The sequence below is a fragment of the Prionailurus bengalensis genome, chromosome B2, assembly GCF_016509475.1.
Source record: "Prionailurus bengalensis isolate Pbe53 chromosome B2, Fcat_Pben_1.1_paternal_pri, whole genome shotgun sequence".
Taxonomy (NCBI): Eukaryota; Metazoa; Chordata; class Mammalia; order Carnivora; family Felidae; genus Prionailurus; species Prionailurus bengalensis.
In genome coordinates this window covers 1,873,421-1,900,763 of record NC_057349.1, presented here as the reverse complement: position 1 = coordinate 1,900,763, position 27,343 = coordinate 1,873,421, and the positions used below count along the sequence as shown (strand labels likewise).

Sequence of the window (27,343 nt, the reverse complement as noted above, 5' to 3'; positions counted from 1 at the left end):
CCACAGACGGCCAGGCTTTGTTTTCCTGACTGGGTTTTGAGTGCAAGAAGACAAAACATCCAAATGTGGGGAAAACATTTTCCTCTGAGGTCAGACGCAGCCCAGTCCTGGAGGCCAGACCCCAGGAGTCTCCGCGGCAGTTCCTCCAGGAGGCCGGGTCTTCCCCGAGGCCCGCGTGAACGCCTGAGTTCCCGGGCTCCCAGAGCACCTGTTCCTTCTGGAAGCTGGAGTCCCCAGGTCTGAATCTCTTCCCCTGCCATCGCTGGCTTTGCCAGTTTGCACGTTCTACGCAGAGGTTAAGTCAGGGATTGCTTCCGTCCCGGCGCACAGCCGACAATCATGTCTCACCACTGACACTTAAATTCCCTCTACATTTTAAGGGCAAAAAAATATTTAAAGTGCAAAAAAAATTTGAAATTTGTTGAAAGTAATTTCTGAAAGGGAAAAGAAAAACAGCTATTTTGTTTCACTTCCTCGTACAAGCCTCTCCTAGTTTCTGGTGTTCTGCAGTCTGTGCTCACAGAAAGGACTGAACCCCGGTGATAAGACAGCCGCTGGACGGGGCATCCCAGCACGTTCTTTGCCCCTGAGTAGGGGCACTTTGTTTCCGTTTTCTTCCGTTTTTCTGTGTTTTTAGATTTTTAACTGTGAGCAGGAATTTTACAGACAGAATGTTTGTGTCTTTGGAGAGAAGCAGGGCTACCTCACATGGGGGCCCCCAGGGAACCCCAGTGGGAGGGGGCGGCTGCCTCTGCAAGGTCAGTGTCCACGGTTACAGCCGCCAGCCCCACCTCGTGTCTGGATGGGCCAGGGAAGCATCCAGAGTGCATGTGGGAAACACAAAATACTGAGGGTGCAGGAATGTAATCCGGGAGTGGGGAGACACCTCGGGAAACCAACTCTGCTGCAGAATTTCCTTTATTTGAGTCAGTGATGAGAAGAGGTATGTGTGTGGCGGGGGGAGGCTCAGGGTGAGGACAACTTCAGAATTCTGAAGCCCCAACTTCAGAATGAAGGGACATCCCTGCCCTGGAGCCGCTAAGGGAAGCTTGGGTAGGTCCAACCCAGAGGGGCCGGGGGCCCCCATCAGGGAGTTGCCTTCCTTCAGGGACCCCAGGTTTCCACCCTCACCCGGACTTCAGAGGCCCTGCAGGAGTGTGCAGGGTGTGGGGGACAGAAGGCCTCACTTGGGAGAGGAAGAGCTTCCACCCCAGGGCTATCTTCAAGGACAGGAGAGGTTATGAAGGGGGTCTTGAGGGTCTTGCTGCCAGTTCCTGCTTTCTTCAAACCTCCACGATGGGGAAGGACAGACGCCAGAACTCCTGGGGGTCACCTTTTTCAGGGATATTTGGTAGTCTGAACCATCTACCCGGAAACCTGCTTTTCCTTTGCAATGCAGTGGAAAAAACCTGATATTCGGGGAGCAGAGAGTTGGGGAGATCGGTTTTCGTTGTTCTCAAGCACACGCACGAGCACACGCACACCAACACGCACGCATATCCAGGATGGCGGGGTCACAGGGACGCTGGGTAGGAAGGCATGTGGAGCGAAGATGGGCCCAGTGTTCAACCATGTCCTTCAGGTGGGAGGCAGGTGGCTATTTCTGACGGCCTCTGGGCCTTTCTACTTGGTTTTTAGCTGCTTCAGGTACTCCAGGATGTCCGATCTGACGGTGCTGATGGGAGCCTTGTGGAACCAGCGCATGACAGGGACCCCGTTGGGCCCCACCAGGAACTTCTCAAAGTTCCAGCGGACGTCGTGGACCTTCATGGGCTCCCAGAACAGCTGGTCTGGTGAGCCCAAAAGATCAGAGGTCGGAGGGCAGGAGTTCTGGAGCAGAGATATGAAAAATAGAAAACAGTTTTTTTTTTCTCCCCGTGCTTCTGTAAGGTCCAGTTTTATCTGGAACTCTAGAGTACTCACCATCCACGTGTCAACATGTGAACCCCCGACATGCCCCCAGTGAACCACACATTTTAATGCAGCATCACCAATACAACAACCAAGAGCTAGAGAGTATGACAGAAAATACTCCTCCCTTCCCAGTCTGCCTCTCCCATGATTATATCATGGTGCTTCAGTAAAATAATAGCTTCTGTTTTCTTTGCTAAGTCCTACCATTTCTATAGCTTTGGTTTTCTTACCCGAAAAAAGAAATGGTTCGGTTTAGAGTTGTGGTTCCCAGAGTTTGGGGCTTCATAGGGTGGTAAAGGTTTAATAACTATTTTCCGGAGATGAATGTAGAATAACCAACATTTATTTTGACAATAAGAAAAATCAAAAGTCTACCTAACTGTAAAATTTAAAATTAGCAGACTTTTAAAGGATTAGGTCGAAGAAAAATCAATAGCATCACCATTTTTGAGCAACAGAAATGGCAATTTATAGGATTTAACAAATAATTTAATATCGGAATAAATGATGGTCTTTTAGATTCAAGGAGCTGAGCTTTGCGAAAAACTCCCCACATTGCCTTTCTTTTTTTTCTTCAGTTTGCAATGGATGAGTGAAAATTTCAATGGGGACCAGACTTGTTTGGCAGACCAGCATGTGGGAACCTGTGGCCTAAGAGAACCTGGGTGGTTCTAAGACTCGGTGACGCTAAGACAAGTTGCCATACGCACTCTACGTTATGAATTCCATGTCCGTCTCCCTGACTGGAGAGGAGCCTCCAGGGAAGGGCTGGGCCCTATTAGTACTTTTGGGCTCCCAGTGGGCAGAGATCCTCACACCTATGGGGATTCCATAAACGACCGCCGAAGAGTGAATCGCTACCCTTCAGTAAGGGGCGCTGGTCCACATCAGGACTGTCACAGGTTACATTTCCTGTAGTTGAAGCTCGAGCCTCACCGTGGACATTGCCATGATTCTTGGACTTATCTAGGCATTTCTTTCCAAGGAGTCCAACCTCGATCCAAAATGAGCCCCATGCTTTCGGGGCAACTCTGCCTATGACCAATGCCTGCCAGGTGTGTGGGCACTCACCTTCAGGAAGGTAAAGACCTTCTGTTCGTTTTCTCCATTCACATCCCCTTTCTCAAAGAGCTGAAAGCTGGGGACGAAGCCGCCACCTGGACGCACATACCTGCAATGAACCAGCGTGTTCCCAAGAGGGCGCAAGTTAGGACAAGGAGGGATGGTGAAGGCCACCATAACTCTACCACAAAAGGAAGTTAGGATAAAGAGGGAGACACGGAAGACAGGGAAAGTGAGGAAAGAGAGGTCTCTGGGAGTCAGGACATCATGCTTTATGGAGCCAGTAGAGACTTCCAAGAAAACTGGAAGGCATATTTTAAGGTCAGGATCCCGATTCATTTTTATTGCCCACATTCCTGCCACCGTCCCGTACTTCTTTTCCATTGGACATTCCCCTCATGTCATTATCAAGGAGCTCAAGGCAGAGCGAATGCTTGAGCACGGCCAGCAGGCAAGTTTGCACCAAAGCCTCACAATGATGTTCTTGGACCCAACGATCCACCACCCACCCTGGAAGTTTCCAGAGGAAGCCGGCCTCCAGGCAGAAGGAGGAAGGGAAATCCTGGCAGGGTCTCTGCAGGGTCCCAGCAGGCACTCACTTGAGCCCGGAAAGGATCTCTGAGTTCTTTCCTGGTTCTTGTTTTCCAAACTGGTTGCAGGGAAAGCCCAGCACGACCACGCCATAGTGCTTCAGCTCGTCCTGAAGTGCGTTCAGTTCTGTGGGAAGACAGCAGCATGGGCAGACTGGCCTGCAGGCCACCCTGCACAGGGAAAGACCACTGGATGGATCCATTGATCATATGAATAAACTGAGGACTATGAGCGAGAAGTTCAAGGTTACAGAGACTGAGGAGGCAGAGCACGAAGCCGGAACAGAAGTTTCCAGAAACAGACCCAAACAGCGGCCATTGTTCTTGTGTGGTGGTTCCCGTAAGTGGCTCTGCTGCGTCATCCAGTGGGGGTGCTTCTTAGAAAGCACAGGTCGGTTAGCCCTGTGGGGCAGGGGTGAGGAAAGGGGCAGGGGCGGGGGCCTGTGTGATTCTGAGTGGAAGTAAGATTTAAATGCCACGGCCACCTTCCTTAGTGGTAGACTGACTGACTGGCCAAAAATTTTCAAGGCAAAGGCAAACAAAATGGACAAGCTACCCACCCCCCCACGATGTCCCATGACCACACACCTGATGCCCAGGCCTCCTCCCAGGAGCACTCTCGGGTACTGTCACCTGGGCGCAGAAATTCAGAGCCTGGGTCCAGAGCATTCTCTCCTCTCTTGTTTACTCTGCTTCCTTGGAACGCTCACGGGGATTCCAGACCACAAACTCCTGTGCTCTCCTGCTGCCAGAAGCTGCTGACTTGTGTCCAGACCCTGCCGGCATCTCATCTTCAGCCACTCTCAGTCCCCACGTATTCGGTCCGCATTACCAGTGCCAGTCAGTCCACGCAGACTCCGCTCTGGGCTCTGCCGCGGCTGCCTCCCCCAAAAACCTCTTCTTAAGTGACAGTGCCTTCCTGTTTGTGTATGTTTCTTCAGCGACCGTCCGTACTCACCTTTGTCTTTAATCCTCAAGAACAGTCCCTTCCTGTGGCAGAAACACCTAGCCGATCCTGGCTCTAACGCTTCGGCGGATTCCTTTAACTCTCTCAATTTCCCCATCTGGAGTAAAGTTTGAATGAGACGCTCTTTACGATTCTCATGCGCTAGTTTAATAAATTATATCGCAGCAACAGAGTGGAAACTATGCCTTCGCATAAATGAGGACACTCATCACGCACTGATACACAATAACATCCAAGATGCTTGATTATGTGAAAAAGCACGGTGCGGGACTGCACGTGTGTATTCGTGTATTTCTACAGGAGAGGGGTATCTGCCTGCATAGACATTAGAGGTTTATGAAAGTCTACACCCTAAACGGACGACAGTGGTTTCCCAAAAAGAAAGAAATGTGGACGTTTGCACTGTTAAAGCCTTTTGTATCTTTTACATTTTGAATGTTGTGAATACAGTCCCTTTTCAGAACAAATTTAAATTAAAACTGAACATTTAAAAGCAGATTCTCATTCCACGGAATTGCTGTTTATACATCACAACTTTGTTTTTGCTTTTTTAATTTAAGTAGGCTTCATGCCCAGTGTGGGGCTTGAACTCATGACCCTGAGATCAAGGTCACAGGCTCTACCAACTGAGCCAGCCAGGTACCCCTAAACGTCATAACTTTTAAACTTACTATATTGTTTCCAATTTAACTGTTTGAAGAGAGAAAACTGCTACTTACTAAGTGATATTAAACTGTTATTTAGGCTCTTATAATTAGATCCTGAGGTGTTGTAAAAATTAAGTAAAAATTTCAGGGTTTTTCCTAGGGCCAATTGTACATAAAAAATAATAAATATAAAGTGACCCCCCCCAAACTATTTTAAATGTAAGATCTTTCCATAATCTGTGCTTTTGAGAGTATCTTTTTATACACAATTTCACCATTAAATTTGTCTTTAGAGTCCCTTGGTGAATGTGAACCATTTTTTTTTGTGGTTCTTTGAAAATTAACTAATTATAATATATATAATATACTTTTATGTTACATATAACTATATAATTTATTTTAAATATTATATTTAATTATGTACATTATATAATTATATACGTATAATTATAATATATATTATATATAATTATGAAATTCATATAATTTTGCCTAAATCAAGCAGCCCCCTCCGTGTTAGCCCTTGTAGGCTGCTGTAACAAAATACCATAGACCTAGAGGCTGAGGAACAATAACAGTGTATTGCTCACAGTACTGAAAACTGGAAGCCGGAAGTCATGGTGCCGTTGTGGTAGGTTCTGGCGAAGACTCTCTACTCTACCAGACTGCACACTGCCTAGCTTCTCCCTGTGTCCCCCCACGGTGCAAGGGCTGGGCGTTCTGTGGCGTCTAATCCCTCCATGGGGGTCCCACCCTCGTGACCTCCCTGTGTCCCCCCACGGTGCAAGGGCTGGGCGTTCCGTGGCGTCTAATCCCTCCATGGGGGCCCCACCCTCGTGACCTTCTCCCTGTGTCCCCCCACGGTGCAAGGGCTGGGCGTTCCGTGGGGTCTAATCCCTCCATGGGGGCTCCACTCTCATGACCTCAGTACCTCCTGAAGGCCCCATCTCCTATCACCATCATATTGGGCATTAGGATTTCAACATATGATTTTGGGGGGACACAAACATTCAGACCATAGCACCTGCTAAGTATTAATTTTAAAATATCAAAATTTAGGGGCACCTGGTGGCTCAGTCAGTTAAGGATCTGCCTTCAGCTCAGGTCATGATCTCATGCTTTGTGAGTTCAAGCCCTGAGTCGGGCTCTGTGCCGACAGCTCAGAGCCTGGAGCCTGCTTTGGATTCTGTGTCTCCTTCTCTCTGCCCCTCCCCACTTGCACCCTCTCTCTCTCTCTCTCTTTCTCAAAATAAACATTAAAAAATAAAATAAAATAAAATATCAAAATATAGTGAACCATGTATCTTAGAGATGAGGTTGCAATGTACTTAAATTTAAGTGGTGTTAAAAGAGAAAATTCCTGGGGGCGCCTGGCTGGCTCAGTCAGAAGTGTGTGAGACTCTTGATCTTGGGGTTGTGAGTTCAAGCCCCACATGGGGTATGGAGATTACTTAAATTAAAACTTAAAAAGAAAAGGAGAAAGTTCTTGGATTTCTTATTATTGAAGTTCCATTAAGACAAATTGATGGGAATAAAAAGAAAAAAGGACAAATTGATGGGACTTTCTATTTAAAAATTTTTTTAAATTTATTTATTTTGAGAGAGAGAGAGAGAGAGAGAGAGATAGAGCGAGCAGGGAAGGGGCAGAGAGAGGGAAAGAGAGAATCCCAAGCAGGCTCCACACTGACAGCATGGGGCTCGATCTCACACACCACGGGATTGCGACCTGAGCCGAAATCAAGAGTCGGATGCTTAACCAACCGACTAAGCCGCCCAGGCTGGGCGCCCAGGCAATTTGTTTTTGATCAGTTGAATAGATACCAATGTGGACATGTCAACATGTGGGACAGTCTTCTTAAAAGCTGTTCATGTATTATTTTGATTCCGTTCTTTGTGGCGTTTGGTGCACTTAACCTTTTGAATTAACCTTGAAAACAAGCATTTTAAAAAGGCAGAAAAATTCTTGGTGTGTCAGAAACTGCATTTATCTCTACTGCCATCCATCTAAAACTTTAAATAACCACGTCTGGACCAACAGGGAACCCAGAGTCTTCCCCAGGAGCTCACGGAAAGAAAGAATCCACCTCAGGCGTGGCAGAAGGTCGGGCCAGGTTTGGAGAGATACAGCATCTTCCCAAACGGCCACCACACCAAAGATCATCGCTTAGAAAACCACATCTCCCTCTTCTGTCCTGCGGCAGTGCCGTGGAACCCGAGTGTTTTCCAAAAGATCAGAGATCAGTCCTCTCTGCTGTTGTCACCAGCGGGCAAGAAAGACAGAGGCGGCCCCTGAAAGCCAGGCTCTGGCCTGGGAGTCCAGCCACGGCTTGGCGTTTCCCTGGTACAGTTACGCAGGACATCAGTGTCGCACAACATGGGACCACGGGGAATTAACACAAAACAAGACCACTCCATAATCACATCGGCACACAGACAAAACATGACCCCTGTCCAAATCGCAAAATGCCCCAAATTTCCCTATTCTTGTCAACGTAAGGGACTTCTGCTTCTTCACTGGCTACGGTTTTAGCCTTATTTTATCCTCCTGCCTCGTAGATAGGATCTACTGAGACAAAACTTTTTTTTAATGTTTGTATATTTTTGAGAGAGAAGGACAGAGCATGAGTGGGGGAGGGGCAGACACACACACACACACACACACACACACACAATCTGAAGCAGGCTCCAGGCCCTGAGCTGTCAGTACAGAGCCCGACACAGGGCTCGAACTCGTGAACAGTGAGATCATGACCTGAGTTGAAGTCGGACACTTAACCAACTGAGCCCCCCCAGGCGCCCCTATGAAGGTGTATCTTATTTTTTTAATTTTTTAAAATGTTTTATTTTATTTTTGAGACAGAGAGAGACAGAGCATGAGCAGGGGAGGGGCAGAGAGAGAGGGAGACACAGAATCCGAAAGAGGCTCCAGGCTCCAAGTTGTCAGCACAGAGCCCAATGCGGGGCTCCAACTCACGGACCGCGAGATCATGACCTGAGCCGAAGTTGAACGCTTAACTGACTCAGCCCCTCAGGCGCCCCTATGAAGGTGTATCTTAATCACTGTCACAGAACTGTCCCCACTTCTTCACTTCCTGACAGCATCCAGTTCAGGGCAAAGCTTCCACCCCTTGAATTCTGCCCCAGAGCACCTAACACAAGCCCAGATTCTCAAATAAGTTCTTTCCAGCACCTTCTTACTGAGGAGCCCCATGGTTCCCCACAGTAAATGTTCTACCTCAGGGCGTCGAGGAACAAACCACCTCGTTTGGTGACAGGCACGTTCCTGGCCTCTGACTGCATCTTCGGGAGAATCTTATTTCTCAGATCTGGAGATAATTCTGTTGGCCCCCAAGGAGTAGAGTGGTGGCAGGACTGAGGGGGATGGACGCATGGGATCACCACCCCCTCCCCCAATGGCAAATTGGGAAACCTCTGGAATTAGGATGTGGCCATCTGACAGAGCTGGTTCCAAAAGAATTGAAACACGCGTTCTTACCAGGATACTGAGCTGTCAAGCCACAGTAGGAGGCCACGTTGACGAAGAGGACGACCTTGCCCGCGTACTGCTTAAACTGGATGTAGTCCCCATCACTGAGTGTGAGGGCACCGTACTCGTAGATGGTGCCTGTCACCCCCGTATAGCAATCCATCTGGAATGTAACAAAAACAACCATAATGAGATGATATTGACATAAACAATGATCCCCAACACCCGTGGACTTTTGCAAGTGCTTGACGGTCTTTCATGTAGTACCGTGGAAGTCTAAGAACTGAGGACACTTTTTCCAGCACTATTTTTAGTTATGGCGAGGCCACCACTAGAATGTGTGTCTTGTAAGTGACATTCCTTTTTGTGGGGAGGGGGGCTGTCTGGCTTCGTCGGTAGAGCACATGACTCTTGATCTTGGGGGTGTGAGTTTGAGCCCCACATTTGGTGTAAAGATTATTTAATTTTTAAAAAATGTTTACTTACTTTTGAAGGAGAGAGAGAGAAAGAGAGACAGAGCATGAGTGGGGGAGGGGCAGAGAGAGAGGGAGAAACAGAATCTGAAGCAGGCTCCAGGCTCTGAGCTGTCAGCACAGAGCCCGATGTGGGGCTTGAACTCATGAGCCATGAGATCAGGACCTGAGCTGAAGTTAGAGGCTTAACCGACTGAGTCACCCAGGTGCCTCAGGTGTAGAGATTATTTAAAAATAAAATCTTTTTAAAAAAAAGTGCCTGTATGTGCATGTGTGTATGTTTGTATGTGTGTGCATGTGTATATATGCGCATGCACATATGTGTAGGCACACACGTGTGCATTTATGTGCACGTGTGCGTGCATGCATGCGAATGCACGTGTGTATGTCTGCATGCATGCACACATGTATGTATGTGCACACAAACGTGTGTATGTGTGTGTGTGCACGTGTGACGCTCTAGCCGTCCCTGGAAGATCAGCACGAGTGTCCCCCGTGCTCTGACACTGCACGCTAACACCATGCTCGAGTCATCCCAGCCCTTCTAGAGTTTTCTTAAGAGATCTCTGCAGTTTTACATCCATTTTTCATCTATACATTCTTAAACTGTGATTTCCTTCCCCCAGAGCTGGGCCCATAACGTGTTCTCCATCTGGGTCCCATGGAGGCCGTGCCCAGAGCTTTGCCAGTGCGGTGCTCACTGGTACAGAACTCATCTTTCTTGTCCCCTGTTGTGGACAGCCGTGACTGCCCCTGGATGAAATGGGACACAGGGGAAGGAGCTGCCCACCCACAAGCAGCCGTGTTCCAGGCAGACCTGGCCGGGTGACAGGCTGGACTGCTCTTGTCTGAGGAGATGGCAGACCCCTGGAGACCGCACAGAAGTCAGAGAATTCTAGAACGATGGAGCGGGAGCCTCCAGGGATCTGGTCCATAAAGGACGGCCTGGAGCAGTAAGGGGACCGCCTATGGACGAGCTTCCGCAAGGAAAGGCCACATGCTGTCCACTTCTTGAGTCTGTAGCTGCTTCCTCACTGTCCTGGAGGAGGAGGTGACCCTGGGCAGGTGCCTTCTCTAGGTGTCCACCCGTTCGTCCACACCGGAGCACACACGTTGATCCAAACGTCTGGGAACGCTGGCCTCCGAACGACCTTAAGATGCTGTCATCCATGCGCCTGTGTTCCTGTGCCTCTGCCTTGGCTCCACGCAAACCCTTCCTACGAGTTGCCTTTTTCGCTACTTAAGTTAAAACATCACATGGAGGGGCGCCTGGGTGGCTCAGTGGGTTAAGCGACCGACTTCAGCTCGGGTCACGATCTCACAATTTGTGGGTTCCAGCCCCACGTCGGGCTCTGGGCTGACAGCTCAGAGCCTGGAGCCTGCTTTGGATTCTGTGTCTCCCTCTCTCTCTGCTCTTCCCCTGCTCATGCTCTGTGTCTCTCAAAAATAAACAGTAAAACACACACACACACACACACACACACACACACACACACTGAAATCGTTCCAAGAGCTGTGATGTGTGCACCTCTTGCCTTCATGGGACCTTACCTCTGGGCTCAACAACAACTCCCGGCTTTTGTCTCTCATGTGGATATCACCCCGTAAGTGGGACACAGAACCCCAAGAAAGCCGTACACTTGAAGGGTGGACCTTCCCAACTCCAAGGTGAGTTCTGCTCCAGTCTGAAGGGATCAGGATACTCTAAAATGCAGCCATTTATTCAGAGAACGGCTTTCTACCGCTGCCAAGTCCACGCCAACCAGGCGGTAGTGGCTGGCACAGACCGGATGCCTCCCACAGGTTGCATCTTGTCCTCTCAGAGAGGGGAAATGGTCTTGCAACAGCTACCAGTCTTTGGGCATTTTATATGCATCATCTTACACATCACAGGGACCCAATGCAGAGCGCTCAAAGTGGGTTGCGGACCTAGACAAGTATCACCTGGGGACATATTAGCAATGGAAGTTCCTGGGTTCTCCCGAGACCTGCGGAATGGGAAGCTTTGCGGGTGATGGGAGAAGAACGAACAAAGGCCGAGTTTTGCTGTGGCTCGCAGTCTCCAGGCAGGGCTCCCGAGGCATGTAGACCGTAACACTCCTACAGCTCCTGCGAGACTTCCTCTCACGTTTTACCACTGCAGCTTTGCTCTGGTCAGTGTGACTTCACTAACCACAAACACCCCCCTACGTATATGTTAGCAATCGTCACCAAACATACAGATCAATACACATCTGGAGGGTCTCAGGACTGAGGTCTTACTAAACAGTAATAACTAACCTTATTGTAACAGCTGCTCGCCCCTCAAGGTCTTGGAAGCCTTGCTTCCAAATTCCTGACACTTATGCTGTCCCCCAACCTCCTGTAATCAGTCACTCCTCACAACCCCAGTGCAGCTCTTCCTGTCCCCGGGTCCCGTCCCTGTGCTATAATGAAACCACCTTTCTGCACTGAAAACGTCTCAAGACTTCTCTCTTGACTGTTCACGGGGGGCCTCCCACCTGGTTGTTGTCTGGGGGTCCCTGCACTTTACCACTGTATTCTCCACCTTCTACAGAGGAGGGGGAGGCCAAGAAAAAGGGACGTAACTGGTTTAAGGCCACAAGTGAGGCTGTTTTTGAATGAATTTGTCTGGTTTTAAAGTTTAAACCTGCCGGTACCTCAAGACACCTACGGAGTCCCCACCCTGCATCCTAAGGCTTGCACACATCTTTTACAGGGTGGCTGGTGACCTCCAGTGTGGGGACTTCGGGGCATCAGGCGCTTTGCGACCTGAGAGCAAATCCTCCTCCTCTGGTACAAGCTTTGTGCCCCCAGCCCACCCCCAACCGCTGCTCACCAGCCCACGTCCCCTAAAATTACATTGGGCCAACAAATACTGGCCTTGTGTGTTTTATTATTCCCCGGGGGAAAAAAGCCCCTGTTCCCTGACCCTGACGCCCCAGCGTGCATCCCGGCATCAGCTAGCTCTTTTCCCACGAGCTCCAGACCAGGGGCGCGGCGCCCAGGCAGCCTGGGTCCCACCTGCGGTGGCACCACCGCCCGGCCGGGGGCCGCTCAGCAGGGCTCCGGACACCTCGGCCTCGGACGAGGCTCCGCAGGCCAGGTGAGTCGTCGGGCGCTGCGGTCCGCTGGGTCCCCAACGGGACACTCACCCTCATGGTCTGCGGTTTCGGGGCCGGCTGAGCGAGGCCTCCCAGGAACAGGGGGAAGAGGCACGAAGCCCAGAGCGGCGGGGCCATGGCCGGTGCGCGCTCGCCCAGGAGGCTCTGCGCTGCCCCGGAGCGTCGGCCCCTTTTGAGCGCCTGGCGGGAGCGGGGCGAAGGCGCGCCCTCCAATCGCAGGGCGGCGTGCGCGCGCGCGCGCGCGCACACACACACACACACACACACACACACACACACACGCGCGCGCGCGCACGCACCTGCCCCCTCCCCTCTCCCCTCCTCACTCTCCCTGTCCCCTCCCCGCTGCCCCTGCACGCTCCTGCTCCCCTCCCCTTCCCCGCTCCCCCTGCCCGCTCGCCCCTCCCTCGCGCCTACCGCCCTCCGCTAGCCCGGGTGCATCCGGGAGATGTCTTGCACCTGTTCCGGCGCACGTGTCCGGGCGGGCGGCGGCGGAGGCCACTCTCTGGGACCGGGAAGTGCCGTCCCCACCCTCTCCAAGTGACCGGCCGCCCCTAGGTGCTCCCCGCATTCTGGAAGTGAAGCTGCCGCCACTGAATCAGAATCTGCTTTTTCAAAAACGAGCGTCACGTGGTTCGTGTGCGGAGAAAAGTTTGAGAAGCGCAGTCCTGGAGGACGGTACCTCTCTGTCCTGTGTCCCAAACCTCCATCAGTAGTCACGGCGCACTGTGTTTCCTAATGACGCAGTCCGGCCGTGGGGCCCGAGTGTCCCCCGGAGAGGACCTCGTTCGCGTAGGTGGCGCAGGCGGGGGGGTCACACCTGCAGGGCGGTCGCAGGAGAGAACGACCTACACTGTGAGTCCGGAGCGGCCCTGGGCTGGGGTCTCTCTCTGTAAAGCACCTGCCCGCTTCCTCCGAAACACCTGTCATTGCGAGGCCCTAACGGACACCGGGCGGGGGCGCTGCAAGGCGTGTGACTGGGTGGAGAGGCGCCCCCACCCGCTCTCCCACCTGCTTCCGCCGGCTTGCCCGCCGGCTCGGCTCGGCTAAAGACCCCTGTGAACGGAGGTGCTAAGTCCTTCCTTCTCGGCTATAAGCCCTTTCCGCTCCGCCTCTGCCAGGATCACCCGCGCGCGCCTCTGCGCCCGACCCCGAGGCTGGCGAACTCTCTGAAAAGACAGGCTTCCCGTCGGCTCAGATCTCCCGGCTTTTCTCAGGGGCCTGTAAACTGGCCTGGTCGCTGATCCCTGTTCCAGCCTGCAGGTCCCCAGGGCGTTTGCAGCAGCTGAGCAGAAGGCTCCCTCCGGGTGTGGGGGGGGGGGGGGTGCGCAGACCTACACGCACTCCCAGGCTCTCCGGCCTCTCCCCGCTCTCAGCCCCCAAAATAATGGCCCAACCGCAGACTATGAGGTGACTATGAGGTGCCGGAGACCATTGAGTTCAAGACCCCTGTGCACCACTGATCAGCTCCTTGACGCAGAAAAGGCTCAGGTCTCTGAACCTTAGTTTTCTCATCTGTAACATGGGCATAATTAATAGTGTCTACCTGCTAGGCTTCAGCAGTGCTGATAACCATACAGGACTGAGCCCAGCGCCTGACACCGGCAAGCAGCCATTCACACACTCCTCTTCGTGCTTGAGGAACTGAGGCTGGAGGGAGGTCACCAGCGGGTCATGGTGAGATGAGAGCAAACCCGGGGTTCCTGTTGTAGGCCCCTTGGTCTTCTCCCATATGGATCATCAGTTGTGACTAAATCCCCACCATCTCTCATGTGGACATTTGCTCATCATACAGTAACCCGCCCTTGAGTGGTGAGGACCCTTCATCACAGATCATCAGTAGGGCCGATGGCCCCAAACCCCAGCTCCCCGGGTCTCGTTCCAACATTCCTCGTGAACTTTCGAGCGCCTTGGGTTGGGGCTTCCAGCAACCAGAAGTGAAGGTGTGGGGCACACACCAGGATGCACCTGTCTCTGGTCCACCGGAATGAACGTCAGGGCTCCGTTTCCCTTCTCTCCTCCTTCGGAGCCTGCATCCTGACCTGCTTCCAGGAATTTTGCTTTGGTCCGTCCCTTGTCTCCTTCCTTCCAGAGTCTTCTGTGTCCGTCTTCCTCCACGCTCCGCCTCTGTTGTATGATCTGCTGGAGATCAACTTTGTTGACACCACTCTTATGTTGAAAATGCTTTGGTTCCTCCCTAATTCCTACACCTTTAATTTGAAATTCTATGGAGCACTCCAGATTTGACATCGGCCCAATTTCCGGGCCTATCCTTCACTCTGTAAATACTACGTTTCTGGCAGATTGAACTTGCTTCATCACCCCAAGTCCACCTACCAGGGTGTTGAGTCTTGACCTCTTAGGTAAAACCTGGGCCAGTACTTCGGGATCGTTCCTGAAAGGTTTCTTGATAGATTAGTTACATATTTTTATCAAAAATAATGGGACACAATTCTATCAAATAAGACTTCAGAGGTAACTCTCGGAGGCCTGAGATACTATTCAGGTCCTAAAGAGCTTGACCAGGCCTTGAACTGGACCCAAGATCAGGTCTGCTAAAGCCTAGGGCAGAAAAGGGTGAGACTCAGATCAGTTTGTCTCAGTCGCTGTTTCTGTGACCCAGTCAGCACTGAGCAGTTTATAGGACATGGGGAGGGGTCCTGGGGTGGGGGTGGGGGGCAATGATCTGCTCCAGATCATAGGGAGGGGTCCTAAGGGGATCAGTGATCTGCCCCAGATCATAGGGTGTTATGGGCTGAATCATGTTCCCCCAAAAGATATATTGAAGCCCTAACCCCCTGGACCTCGGAATGTGGCCTTATTTGAAGATAGGATTGCTGCCAGTGTGACAAGTTGAGGTCATACTAGAGTAAGGTGGGCCCCTAATCCAATGTGACTGGCGTTTTTTATAAAAGGATGGCCATGGGGCGTCTGGGTGGCTCAGTCGGTTAAGTGTCAGACTCTTGATTTCAGTTCAGGTGATGATTGCACGGTTCGTGGGATCAAGTCCCACACTGGGCTGCTCGCTGATATCATGGAGCCTGCTTGGGATTCTCTCTCTCTTCCTCTCTCTCTGCCCCTCCCCCACTCACTCCTGCTCTCTCTCAAAAAAAAAGAAATGTTACTTGGCTTCAAATCTAACTTTTTGTTTGATTTTAAAACTTCTTTGACTTCTTTAAATGCACTAACAACACGTATTTGGATTTTGAGAAGAGTGATGATTTTGCTGTTACATTTCTGTCCAAGTTCATGACCACTACAGCCTTACCCTTGAGCATGCCTCAGATCCAGGCTGGCTGTGGCCTTCAGGAGGGCCGCTGGTCCTGAAACTGTGTCCTCGGGGGCCCTGCCACCATTGCCAGAGATCCCACCCTCATCTGCTCCGAGAGATCATTCTTGTGTTCGGTGAGACAAAGGAAACAACGTGTGCAGGGGAACGTGCCCTTTCCCAGGTGAAGCCAATGTCCACTATTCCCACCCACATGTTCCAGGGAGTGCCCCCGTGTCCACGCACAACTGTGGGCGCTGGAGACCCCGTGGCAGCCACGAGAGTTAACCAACTTGTCCTCCATAGACCCAGCCGCCCCCAGCAAGGCGATGTCCCAGAGCCTCTGTGAGTCTGGCCTTCCTCCTCCCTGGGAAGGAAGGGACACTTCAAGCCAAAGCCTGTCACCTGGGCAGGGATCTGGGACTATGAGATGAACATCTTCACTGCCTTTGACACTTTGTATCTTTTCATTTCTCCACATCTTTTGGGTTGTTTCCTTGTTTGTTTATTTTGAGGAAGAGAGAAAGCAGGGGAGGGGCAGAGGGAGGGAGAGAGAGAGAGAATCCCAAGCAGGCTCTGAGCTGTCAGCACAGAGCCCATCGCGTGGTTCGAACCCACAAACCGTGAGATAATGACCTGAGCTTAAATCAAGAGTAGGATGCTCAGCCGACTGAGCCACTCAGATGCCCCCATATTTCCACATCTTTTAAGAGGAGGCCACCAGACCTCTTGGTGATTTAATTTGACCAGATTTCACCTTGGGAAGACTGGAAAGAGAAAGTATTGACTCGGAAACCTCTAAAATTTTAATGCTTGAATATTTTAGCTTCTTGAATTCATATATGGGCTTTCAGAGGCCCAGAAAGTGGAGCGATTGCCCCTCTGGCCTCAGGTGGCCTTACCTGAAAAGTAAGCACTGGTCTCTGTCCCTGTGCCATCAGGTCGAGTCAGGGGCCACAAAGGGAAGCTGGGAAGTGTCACCTCTTCCAGGGGACTCTCCACCAATGGTTCACGCCAAGTTCTGGCCTGGGATGTCCCTGCAGCTCCCAGCCTATGTTGGGGCAACTCTCTCTGGACACGACCTGCAGGAGCAAAGTAGAAACGCAGGCTTCAGAAGGGGCGCCAGAACCAGAATGGGAGAAGATAGGAGAAATAGAGCAGTGGTGAGGGGAGAGGGGACATCAGGGGGGTAGGGGAAGGAGCGAACAGAGTACGAGGAACAGAAAGGGAGGAGAATCAGTCTGCATCAACTCCCTGTTTACTGAGTATCAGGAATATTTAGGTAGATTTTCTTATGAAAGCATCACCAGAATAACCATAAGGTTAATACTTTCTCCGTGTTATAAGTAAGGATATAAATACAGAGTAAAAACAAATAGCTCCCCAAGTTCCAGGCCGAGTAATATGTCGAGCTGGGACTCACACTCAAGTATGTTCTGATCCCAAATCCGGACCCTGTGGTAACTGAAGTAATGGCCCCCAAAGATTTCACGTGTTAATCCCCGGAACCCAGACGTTATCTTATCTGGCAGATTTTGCAGATGTGATCAAGTTAAGGATCTTGGGATAAAGGGATTACCCCGGATGATCTGAGTGGGCGCTAAATACAATCACACGCATTCTTAGGGGAGGGAAGCAGGGAGATTTTGCTAAGAAGACAGGACAGGTACACAATGGGAGCAGAGGTTGGAGCATCGCCAGGAAGGGGTCACGAACCTTCTTCCAGTTGCTCTTGATGTGTTCCTCCTTCTGAGCCCTTACCACAAGCAGCCTTACATATCTCTGTTTCTGCAACAGTGAGGTAAGGCATTTTGGGCTTTTTCTATCATGAACCTCAAGATTCTTCGAGTCTCCACACATTATCCAATTCCAAAGCCACTTTGAGATATGTATAAAACAGATAAATATATAGATATATCCCTATTTATATCTACATTTATCTCCTATTAAATATGTAGATATCTAAAAAATAAATATATAGATATCTGTATCAATGTAGGTGTATTTATGTTTGTGTATATATGTATAGGTAGAGAGACAGAGAGGGAGGGAGGGCGATTTATTATAAGGAATCAGCTCATGTAACTGTGGAGGCTGGGAAGTCCCAAGATCGGCTATCAGCTGGCTGAGAACCAGGACAGCTGATGCAGTTCTAGTCTGAGTCTGAAGGCAGAAGACTGGTGCTCCAGCTCGAAGACAGGCAGAGAGAAAGAATTCTTTCTTACTCAGCCTTTTTTTTTTTTTTTTTTTTTTTTTTTTTATGTTTAGACTTTCAACAGATAGGATGGGGCCCACCCACGTTGTGGAGAGCAATCTGTTTTCCTCATGCTGCCAATTTAAGTGTTACTCCTGGGGCACCTGGGTGGTTCAGTCGGTTGAGCGTCTGGCTGTTGGTTTTGGCTCAGGTCATGATCTCACGGTTTTGTGGGTTCGAGCCCTGCGTTGGGCTCTGTGCTGACAGTGTAGAGCCTGCTTGGGATTCTCTCTCTCCCTCTGTCTCTCTGCCCCTCCCCCACTTACGCTATCTCTGTCTCTCAAAATAAATAAATAAATGTTACTTTCATCTGAGTGATGAATCACTAAATTTTGCTCATGAAACCATTATTACACTATATGTCAACTAACTTGGATTTAAATAAAATTTAAAAAATTAAAAAATATGTATATATGTCACTCTCATCTGGAAACACCCTCATAGACACACTCAGAAATAATGTTCACCCAAAATATATGGGCACCCCATGGCCCAATCAAGTTGACACATTAAATTAACCATCATGGTGAATGTATTATGAAGATTGACAATGTGGACGACATCTTTTTCTTTATATATTTAGATAGGTAATGTCTACCTATGTTTAATCACAACAGTAATATACCATATAATTATATAATTCAAGAGATTGGATATAGTGTTATAAAATTCTAAGGTCTTTACATTGCGGAGAAAGAGGGTAAAATGAGGCAGATTAACTATTTATGAATAGAATCTGATACATCCCAGATGCATTTTGTAATCTCAAAGAATGTTCAAAGTGTATATAATCATCAACCTTATGAGAGTGGGGGAGGGGGGATAAACATATACCAAGTAGTTCAAAAGAAAACTAAAATGAGAGAATATGGGATATAGAACAGAAGAGACAAAATAGACACCTAACACAGAAAGATAAATAATGCTTGAAAGTAAAGGGTGGGAGTTACTAAGCATAAATAAACCGAAATAAAATTCGCTATGTTGTTTATAGACAAGGTAGACTTTAAGGCAAAATGGATAACTAAGGATTTAGAAAAAAATTTCATACTGATTAAGCATACAATTCGCCAGGAATATATAATTACTATAAGTTTGTAAGCACCTAATAGCATAACTAACAATATATAAATTAAAAATTGACAGAAACTGGGTCACCTGGGTGGCTCACTTGGTTAAGCATCTAACTCTCAATCTCAGCCCTGGTCTTGATCTCAGTGTTGTGAGTTCAAGCCCTGATCTGGGCTCTGTGCTGGGTGTGAAGCCTACTAGAAAAAAAAAAAAAAGTTATTAAAAATTGACAGAACTCTACAGAGAAATATACAAATCTGCATATCGTGGAAAACTCTAACATACTTCTTTTAGTAACAGAAAAAGCAGGAAAAACATGAATAATGGCATATGAGATTTAATCAGCACAGTTATCAAATTAGACCTAGCAGACATACATAGAACACCTAACAACTGCAGAATACATATTATTTTAAAGCACACACGGAATATTTACAAAAATTGACCATATGCTGGGCTATAAACCAACTATAAATTTGAAATGAAATGAAATTTGAAATTTGAAAGTATACAGATCTCGTAGAGCAGAAAAGCCTGCTTGTGCATTCCTGCTGGCCTACAACATATTTCCACGCATCTGCTGTGTGTGTGATTCTACTTCTTAGATTTCTAGCAAAGACATGCTTTCGAACTATTGTCTCCTTGTTCTTAGCATGCTGAGCCTTGATTGGTCTAGGTCCCCAGAAAGCCCTAGCATATGCATAGATGAGCGTACAGAGGCTTTTTACACAAGCTTTGCTTGTACGAGGTCACCAGTTACGGAACTGTCCTGGGCACCACACTTCGATGCCACAGCACGCGTACAAGCATGGAATGTTACTTCTGTGCACTAGCTCTCAGAGCTCAGAAGGCCTGTGTGTGAGTGTCTCCTTCAGTGGGGGCAGGTAGGGGCTCCGACAGGCACAGCCGCGGACTTAGTTTTTCAGACTGTAGCCTGAACCAATAGCTCAGGACCAGAGAAACACTCTGAGCTTCTAGGGATAGCTGTATTTGTTTCAAAGGCTCTGAATACATTGGGAACTGGACAAATATTTGGCCAGAACATCCACCCTCAGTTTCTGGATGAAACCCATGTCCTTAGAGGAAAAGATTTTCTGTTCCTGCTATTTTAAGCAAACCTAACATCGCTATAGACAGCAAGAGTATTGAGGGATGGGGAACCCCTTGGTGTTATAACCGTAGTGCGCAGCGTCATTTTTCTAGAGGGTGAGGAGTCCATAGTTTTCAAAAGATCTGTAAAATGGCTTATGTGCGTCCAACCAGGTCTACGAGCTATTACCATAAGACATCTAGAGGTCTACCTATTCATCCGACGAGTGTTCATTAAGCTCCGGATGAATAAAAGCAGGTGACTTTTAGACAAGCTGGACAGAGTGCTCTGCACTGGACAGAGTGAGGTTTACAATGGGTAGGTAGACCATAAACCGATGTATGCTTGTTTCATTGAATAAACAAGAAAGTTGCAGAATTTGAGAAGCCCTGGAAAGAAGACCACAGATGAGATCACACAGCGTAACCAGGAGGAGTCAGAGGGGGTCCCTCCATCCAGGGGACCCGGGAGGTGAGACCTGGGACACGGCAAGACCTAGGGAGAGGCAGCGCCGGGTGGAGGTGGTTGGCAAGACCCAGAACAGACCGGAGCGGCTGGAGGATGCGAGGGCTCCGACGCCGGGGCGCCTCGTGGTCGTTTGGATTCCGTACGTTCGCTGAGCAGCCTTGGGACCTGCAAGCGGGAAAACACCGTGTCAGATTTAACCGAATATTTTTACAACGTTCACTCTGCCTGCTGCATCGTAAAGGGCCTGGGGGTGGGGGGGTGGGGGGGCAAATCGAGGCAGACAGATGACCGATCATTTCTTCCTCCCTTCATGAGTTCATCTAGTTTCTCTGCGTTACCGGCTCGCTCGGTTCTTGACCCAGACGCATGGAAGGATGGAGACGCGACACCAGAGTGGGGCATAGCTCATAGGGCTGCTACGTACGGTTCACGCAACAGAGAAAGCGGGCCACTGCGGAGCGAGAGTGGGACCGGCCCCGGAAGCTCTAGCCGCATCCTCTTAAATTTGCTTTGTGTACGAGCAGATTGGGCTTGGATTGACTTGTTTGACCGGCAGCTGGTGGGTCCATCACACTTTGGCTTGGAGCATGCGCCTGCCCCTGATGCCTTGTTCTAACTGTATTTATTCACGCATTGCGTATTTATGGGTTTCTAACGAGCTTGTGCTGTGACCGGAAGGGCACGTTGTACCGTTTGTGCGCATGCTCAGCTCTTGGAGCTCGCCCCCCCCCCCCCACGCCCCGCCCCCGCTGTGGCTTCTGAGCCGGCTCTGCGGTTAGGCCTTTCCTGTCCTGTTATTCCTTGGAGGTGGCTCGGAGGTTGTGGTCTGCACCTGCTTTATCCCTCCTCACGCACGTCTAACTACCTGTCTCGTAATTCGACAAATACCTACTGGAAGCCAGCTTACATCCTGACGCTCTTCCTTAGAACATGCCCTGATTTATTAATTTACATTTTTATTTGTTCTGTCCGCAGGTAGAAACGCTATTTCAGGTCTGATTCGATCAATATAAAGCACATTTTTTGGAATACTGTGCACTAATCAATATAGTCCAAGATCGCATTCTTTTCTCTAATATCCTTGGAACACTATCAGTTCACTCATTTTTATTTTTTATTATTCACTTTGGCCTTAATGTCAACCAAAAGTCAGTCTAAGTTTATATGAATTGCCATTTTGAGATTGGTGCCCATTCTAGTTTACCCACCCAGGCAATTGAACTTTAAAAAATATTTTTTAATGTTTATTTATTTTTGATAGAGTGTGAGTGGTGGAGGGGCAGAGACAGGGAGACACAGGATGCAAAGCAGGCTCCAGGCTCTGAGTTGTCAGCACAGAGCCCAACACGGGGCTCGAACTCACAGACCAGGAGATCACCACGTGAGCCAAAGTCCGAGGCTTAACCTGACAGCCAATCAGGCGTCCCTCCCCACCTGTTCCCTTTCTGCTATAATTTAGCTTGAACACACACACACACACACACACACACACACACACACACAGAGGAAGTTCGTGGCAAGGCTAGTCACAAATGTCTGGGAAGTCATGGATTCTCCTGGGTGCCTGCACCAGTCGGAGATGGAACTATGGAATTCATGTTTCCTTCACAGCAAGTTCCAGATGGCATCACAGATTTCTATTAACTTATCCTGATGCAAGATTAACCCTCCTCCTCAGAGTCCGGGGTGGGGGAGAGGGACCAGCCCTCACCGCCCACCGATCCGGAATGGCTTCGAAAGGGCTTCTTGTCAACCTGGTCCCTGATGCCTAACTCACTGAGCCTCGTTCTGTCTCCCATTTGTTTCCATTTCTACACTCTATACCCTTCGCTGTCTACGGCTGCTGTCTCTTTCTCTCCCTGCCTGTTGTGTCCAGGGACAAAAGTTGGGATTTAGGGCTTAAACAGACCTGGCTTTGAGTTCTTTCTAGCTATGCAATTTTGAGCAATTTTAATTTGTATGCGTATTAGTTTCTTCTTTGTAAAAGAACATAATAACGATGACTTTTAAAATAAACATTAGTGAGAATTTATACCTAGAAATGCCTGGCACAGAGTCAGGACTTAGTGACTACTCACAAAAATCCCACTATTTGTCTTCTTTATTCCTTCCCCTTCCCTCTCCATTAATCTCTTTTATTTACCCTCTAACTGTGCTATTCCTTTTCTATCCATTAATTTTAAGAAGCCCGCTTCCCAGCTTGTTACCTTTGATTAAGTATTTTCTATGGAAACTCTCAAACACATGCGGGCAGCAGGGCGAAGAGTATCATTGACCTCATATACCTCCTACTTGCTTCAGCCGTGATCAGCACATTTCCCGGCCAATTTCATCGACATCCACATGTGCCCCCAGCCCTCCCCCCTTCCACAGACACACGGAATGATTTTGATGCAAACTCCAAACATCATATCACTGCATCTGTAAATACGTCCTGCCTCTCTTGATCTTAGGCAGAAAGAGAGCCAACCTTGTCCCTGGGTGTCCCTGGGGTGACTGCAGGGGTTTTCTAGGTCAAGTCCTGGTGTTATCCTGGTGCCCTCAGACCCTTCATAGGGTGCTAGAGGCAAAGGGGTGATAGAGAAACCAAGTGGTCTCAACTGCGAATCTGTTCTGCATCCGATCTGATTGCAACGTGGATAGACAGTTGTGGGGGTTCGGTTGTAGCTGTGTCTGGCCCTGGCCTGGTGGCTTGGACCGGCCAGTCTTTCTACTTTACTGAGCATCTGGCTCTCCCATATACAGCTGTGGCCTGGAAAACCTATATGCCACAGGAGAACTCAAGATCCACAGAATTTCTTGATTCTTACTTTTGCTTCCCAATCGCCTCGGGGTAACAACTGATCAACTCAGCTTCAGAGGAGCTCAGAATCTCTCTCAAAAGCTGAGACAAAAAAAACCTGAGAATGTCGGCCTTAGAAAGGACTTTGGTGATTTTCTGATTTATAAATGGGTAAACTGAGGTCTAGGGAGGTATTTTCTCAAAGCCTCACAGATCTGGGAAGTCATTGGCGATGGCCGCAGGGCATGTTTGTTGACAAAGGGCATCTTTTATTTAGCGTACTTATTCTTTCCCTGGGAGCAAGGGCCTGAGGCACAGACTGCAGAATCTGCAGGTGGGAGGGCTCTGGTTTCCAACCGTGTGGGTTTTCCTCAGGTTCCGGTAGTTGTGCCAGGACACGGAGCTCTCTCCCACGCCCTCCCCCAGCCCATTAGAGCTGGAGTAAGAGACAAGAACACCTTGGGGAGCACACACCCTTCCTCTCACTGCCTCCCACCCTCACCTCCAAGCAGCAGAGCTCTCCCTGGAGCAGAAAGCTGGGGTCAGTGACACGGCCGCGTGCCAGGCCTCCTGGCTCTGGGGAAGTCTCGGGGCCACAGTCAGCCCAGACCAGGGGAGAGTCCCAGACCTCAGCAAGTTTGGGAAAGGAAGTCAGCAGGTTAAGAACACGTGTGGATGAAAATTAAATGCAAAAGGACTGTGGTCTCTCTGGGACTTTCCTCCATTCCCAAACATGTTTTATGGGGAATTGAGCTAAGAGTGGAGAGACGAATGGATTTGAAATAAAAACTCAAACTTTTGGTCTAGGTCTACACTATTCTGACACTGCCCAAGTCATGTCCCCTGTCTGAACCTCACTTTTCCGTTGCAAATTCGAGCAAGGAATGCGTGTCCTATCTGCCTAACCGGCTTACTGGGAGGGCTAAATGGAATCACTGATGTGAAGGACATTGGTGAACTACAAATATTACATAAACATATGCAATATTATTTTAAAGTTGCAGATTTAGGGATAAGTCGTATGCCTCACACTTACACCCAGAGTAAAGAAAATCCTGGAGGTCTGAACGGGGATCCCAGATGCCAACGGAGATGATCTAATTCAGGGAAAATATTCAAGTAAAACTAAATGGGGACCAAAATCTCTATGTCAGGTCTGGGTTGCAGAGGCTGGGTTTGAATCTGGGATGAAGAGGTGGACAACATCTGAGCAAAAGCTGAACCTGTTTCCTTTATAACCAAAGGAACCAAACTCCTGTTACTTTTAATTAAAACACAAGAAACTTGCTGTCGATTTTCAGGCAGGATCAAGTCGGTAACAGAAGTGAGGATGGGGAGTCTGGAGGTTTTATTTAACTGCCACTCATTAGCTGTGTCACCTTGGGCAAGAAAGTTCTCCTCCAAGGAATCCTGGCTCAAGGAAAAGTTGGAGTCTGAATGGGAAAAGTAGGCAGTGGTTGAGACATAGTGATTTCTGCCACCCTGTGTGGGGTGAGCTGAGGGCAAAGTACAGGTTATAGCCTCCCCCCGCCCCCACCCCCCAGGTGGGACATGTGTTTCCTTGAACACTCCTGGCTGTCCAAGAACAAAAGAAAGGGGTGTAAGTGCTTGCCATGGTGATGTGGGAAACTAAGGCAAATGAAAAATTAAATTCCCTTACTGCCTACAGCCCATCGACAAGTTCTCAAAACTGATAGAATGACCTCCCTCTACGGGGTCAGCTGCCTCAATGATGACACTTCGCTGGGGCAAAGGGAACCTTGGCTTAACATTACCCTGACCCCCCCAGGATCCTGCAAGTCTACTTCCTTTGTCTTAACCGCCCTGAGATACATGCTGGCAAACATACTCCAAGCATATGCAACCCCACCCTACATCTGAAGGGTCTCATGACTGAGGTTTTACTAAACGGTGGTAAGTGGCATTTCCCTAGCAACACCAGCCCCTCAAGGTCCTGGAAACCCTGCTTCCAAAATTCCTTACAGACTTACCCTACCCCTCACCCCCTCCCAACCTGAGGGTACATAATCAGTTATCTGTCAGGACAGCTCTTCCTGCCCACGGGTCCTGTTCCTGTGCTTTAATAAAATCACCTTTTGCATCAAAGATGTCTTCAAGAATTCTTTCTTGGCCGTTGGCTCTGGACCACCCCACCATCGCCTTAAAACTTCATCATTGTGTATTAAATATCATGGATTACGGGCAAGTGTAGGATTTTTAAAGTCAGAAAGTGAGAAGAGTTTATGGTTCAGTTTAGGTCTGGACAGGTTTCCAGCCTTAACTCTATGGCTCAGGTTACAAATGTTTCCACCTAAAATCTTGTTTGGTAAAATCTGATAAAATTGCATCCTTGTCTTCTAGGTGGGAAGAAACATAGAGATAATTTGGGGGGGGGGGGTGGAATCCCAAAGTACTCAGAATAATTGACCTCCAAGTTCCAGAATATAAGTGCAAAGAGGTGTGTTTTAGAGACTGGATGGATTCGGCTGGTGTGAAGTCAGGGAATCGCAGGAGGGGGTGCTGGGAAGGAGGCTGGGAGCCTGTCCAGATAGACGTGGTACACGCTGGAGAGGCTGGGTTTGATGCTGTGCTCAACTGGTTGACCCTACTGTCTCTTTATCGGTGGAGAGGGGTCGACAGCCGGGGGTCCGCAGGAAGTGAAGAACCTGGAAGAGAGAAGACAAGAGGGGGGTTATTTGCACCTTCCGGAAAGGCAACAACAGCGACTGGATAAGCGGCTCCAGTGGATGGAAGAGGAGGAGGCAGGGGTGCTGGAACGGGCAGGTGGACCGGGACGCCATGGTGACAGGAAGTGCCCTCCCACCGTGGAGCCCAAGCCCTGGAAATTTCTCTTCTCCCGGACAGAATTCTCAAACAGTGGAGATTTTAGACCACTTAGTCCCACCACTGAGTCAGAGTTTATGATGAAATCTCTTCTGCTCTCGAGTCATTGAGCAAGGAGAAAATAGTGAAGAGAGCAAGGAATTGATAACAGCAATGGAGGAGCAGTTAGCAATTTCCCACGACTTTGCGTAAACTGGGTTTTCTACTTGTGCATCGTTTCTTAGTTGAGTCAACACTGGATGTTTACCTTGGCCAGGTCATGTTTAGACTTTGAATGAATCATCTCTTTTTTTTTTTTTTTTTTTTAAATTAGCCCTGTAAACTTTGTATTATTCTCCCAGCTTCATAAACAAAGACCAGAGGCACACAGGGTAACTTGCCCAAAGTCACACAGCTTGGGAAGGATAAAGGAATGGAAAACATTGGTAAGTAACAAAAACATTATTTTTGAGGCTGTATATTTTAATGTCCATCGTTCTTGAGCTGAGACAGAGGCTGCGGGGGGGGGGGGGGGGGGGGGGGGGGGGGCAGGTGTCAGGTCTGCTGTCCGGAGGTTCACACGGCAGGAAACCGGGCTGTGGGAGCTTTGGGGCTGGGTCAGAGGTCATTGTTTTGGGCTCCCCCCACCCCATCCCCCAGCAGATTAGAGGCCTCGGAGGAGAGATGAGGAATCTGGGATAACAAAAGCGTCTGTTTTCCAAGAGAGCTCAGGAATGCCCAGACTCAAAGAACTGAGCCCCATCAGACTTGGAGGCCGAGGCTGCCCTTTGTGTGGACCTGGAGGGGGGGTGGCGACAAGCTGGCTGAGAGGGACTTCCCCCTGGGGGTGGGGAGGGGTGGGTAGAAGAGAGAGCTGCCCACAGACCCTGTGTGGGGAAGGCTGTGGGAAGAGAGGTGGGGGGGGGGGAATCCAGAGCCCGACGTCTCCCTGTTAGTCCTCGAGGGCCAGCCCAGACACCCGCCCTCGACTTGGGATTCAAAGCCAACCTGCACGAACCTTCACCTTGTCTCAGTCATTTGGCTTCCTGTCGTCTGGGGCCCCGACCTGCCACTCTGTTTCCTTGCCCATCCTCCCGAGAGCCGGAAAATAGGGGTGGATTGGAGACAAGAAAAAAACATTTTAAATTAATATAATAAGGCAATCAGTGCACAGCCTGATGATAAAGTGCCATGAATGTAAGAGTTTGATGAACTCAACCACTTGATTCTGATGTCCAAAGGTGGGGGGCGGGCGGGGGGGGGGGAAGTGAGTGGTTTTTTTTAAGCTTTAAGGGGCTAGTAATCTGACGAGGAATGTGCAA

The 27,343-nt window shown here is 49.3% G+C and overlaps 1 protein-coding gene and 1 long non-coding RNA gene across 3 annotated transcripts; both read right to left on the bottom strand.

Annotated features, from left to right (window-relative positions):
- Positions 1–900: 900 nt before the first annotated feature.
- On the bottom strand, positions 901–17,503 carry GPX6 (glutathione peroxidase 6). Of its 2 annotated transcripts, XM_043590591.1 has the most exons (6): positions 17,250–17,503; positions 16,436–16,615; positions 8,677–8,830; positions 3,576–3,693; positions 2,986–3,085; positions 901–1,830 (listed from the first exon to the last, which is right to left on the bottom strand). In XM_043590591.1, the coding sequence occupies exons 2-6, from the start codon at positions 16,469–16,471 to the stop codon at positions 1,624–1,626; spliced, it is 615 nt and encodes a 204-aa protein (XP_043446526.1). In that variant the 5' UTR covers positions 16,472–16,615; positions 17,250–17,503; the 3' UTR covers positions 901–1,623. The 2 variants fall into 2 exon arrangements, with proteins under 2 accessions (XP_043446526.1, XP_043446525.1); XM_043590590.1 differs by lacking the exons at positions 16,436–16,615; positions 17,250–17,503 and adding an exon at positions 12,296–12,456.
- A 1,676-nt stretch (positions 17,504–19,179) lies between these two features.
- On the bottom strand, positions 19,180–21,093 carry LOC122489093. The gene is made up of 2 exons (XR_006298832.1): positions 20,841–21,093; positions 19,180–20,581 (listed from the first exon to the last, which is right to left on the bottom strand). It is a non-coding gene; the product is annotated as an uncharacterized LOC122489093 (long non-coding RNA).
- Between the last annotated feature and the right edge of the window lie 6,250 nt (positions 21,094–27,343).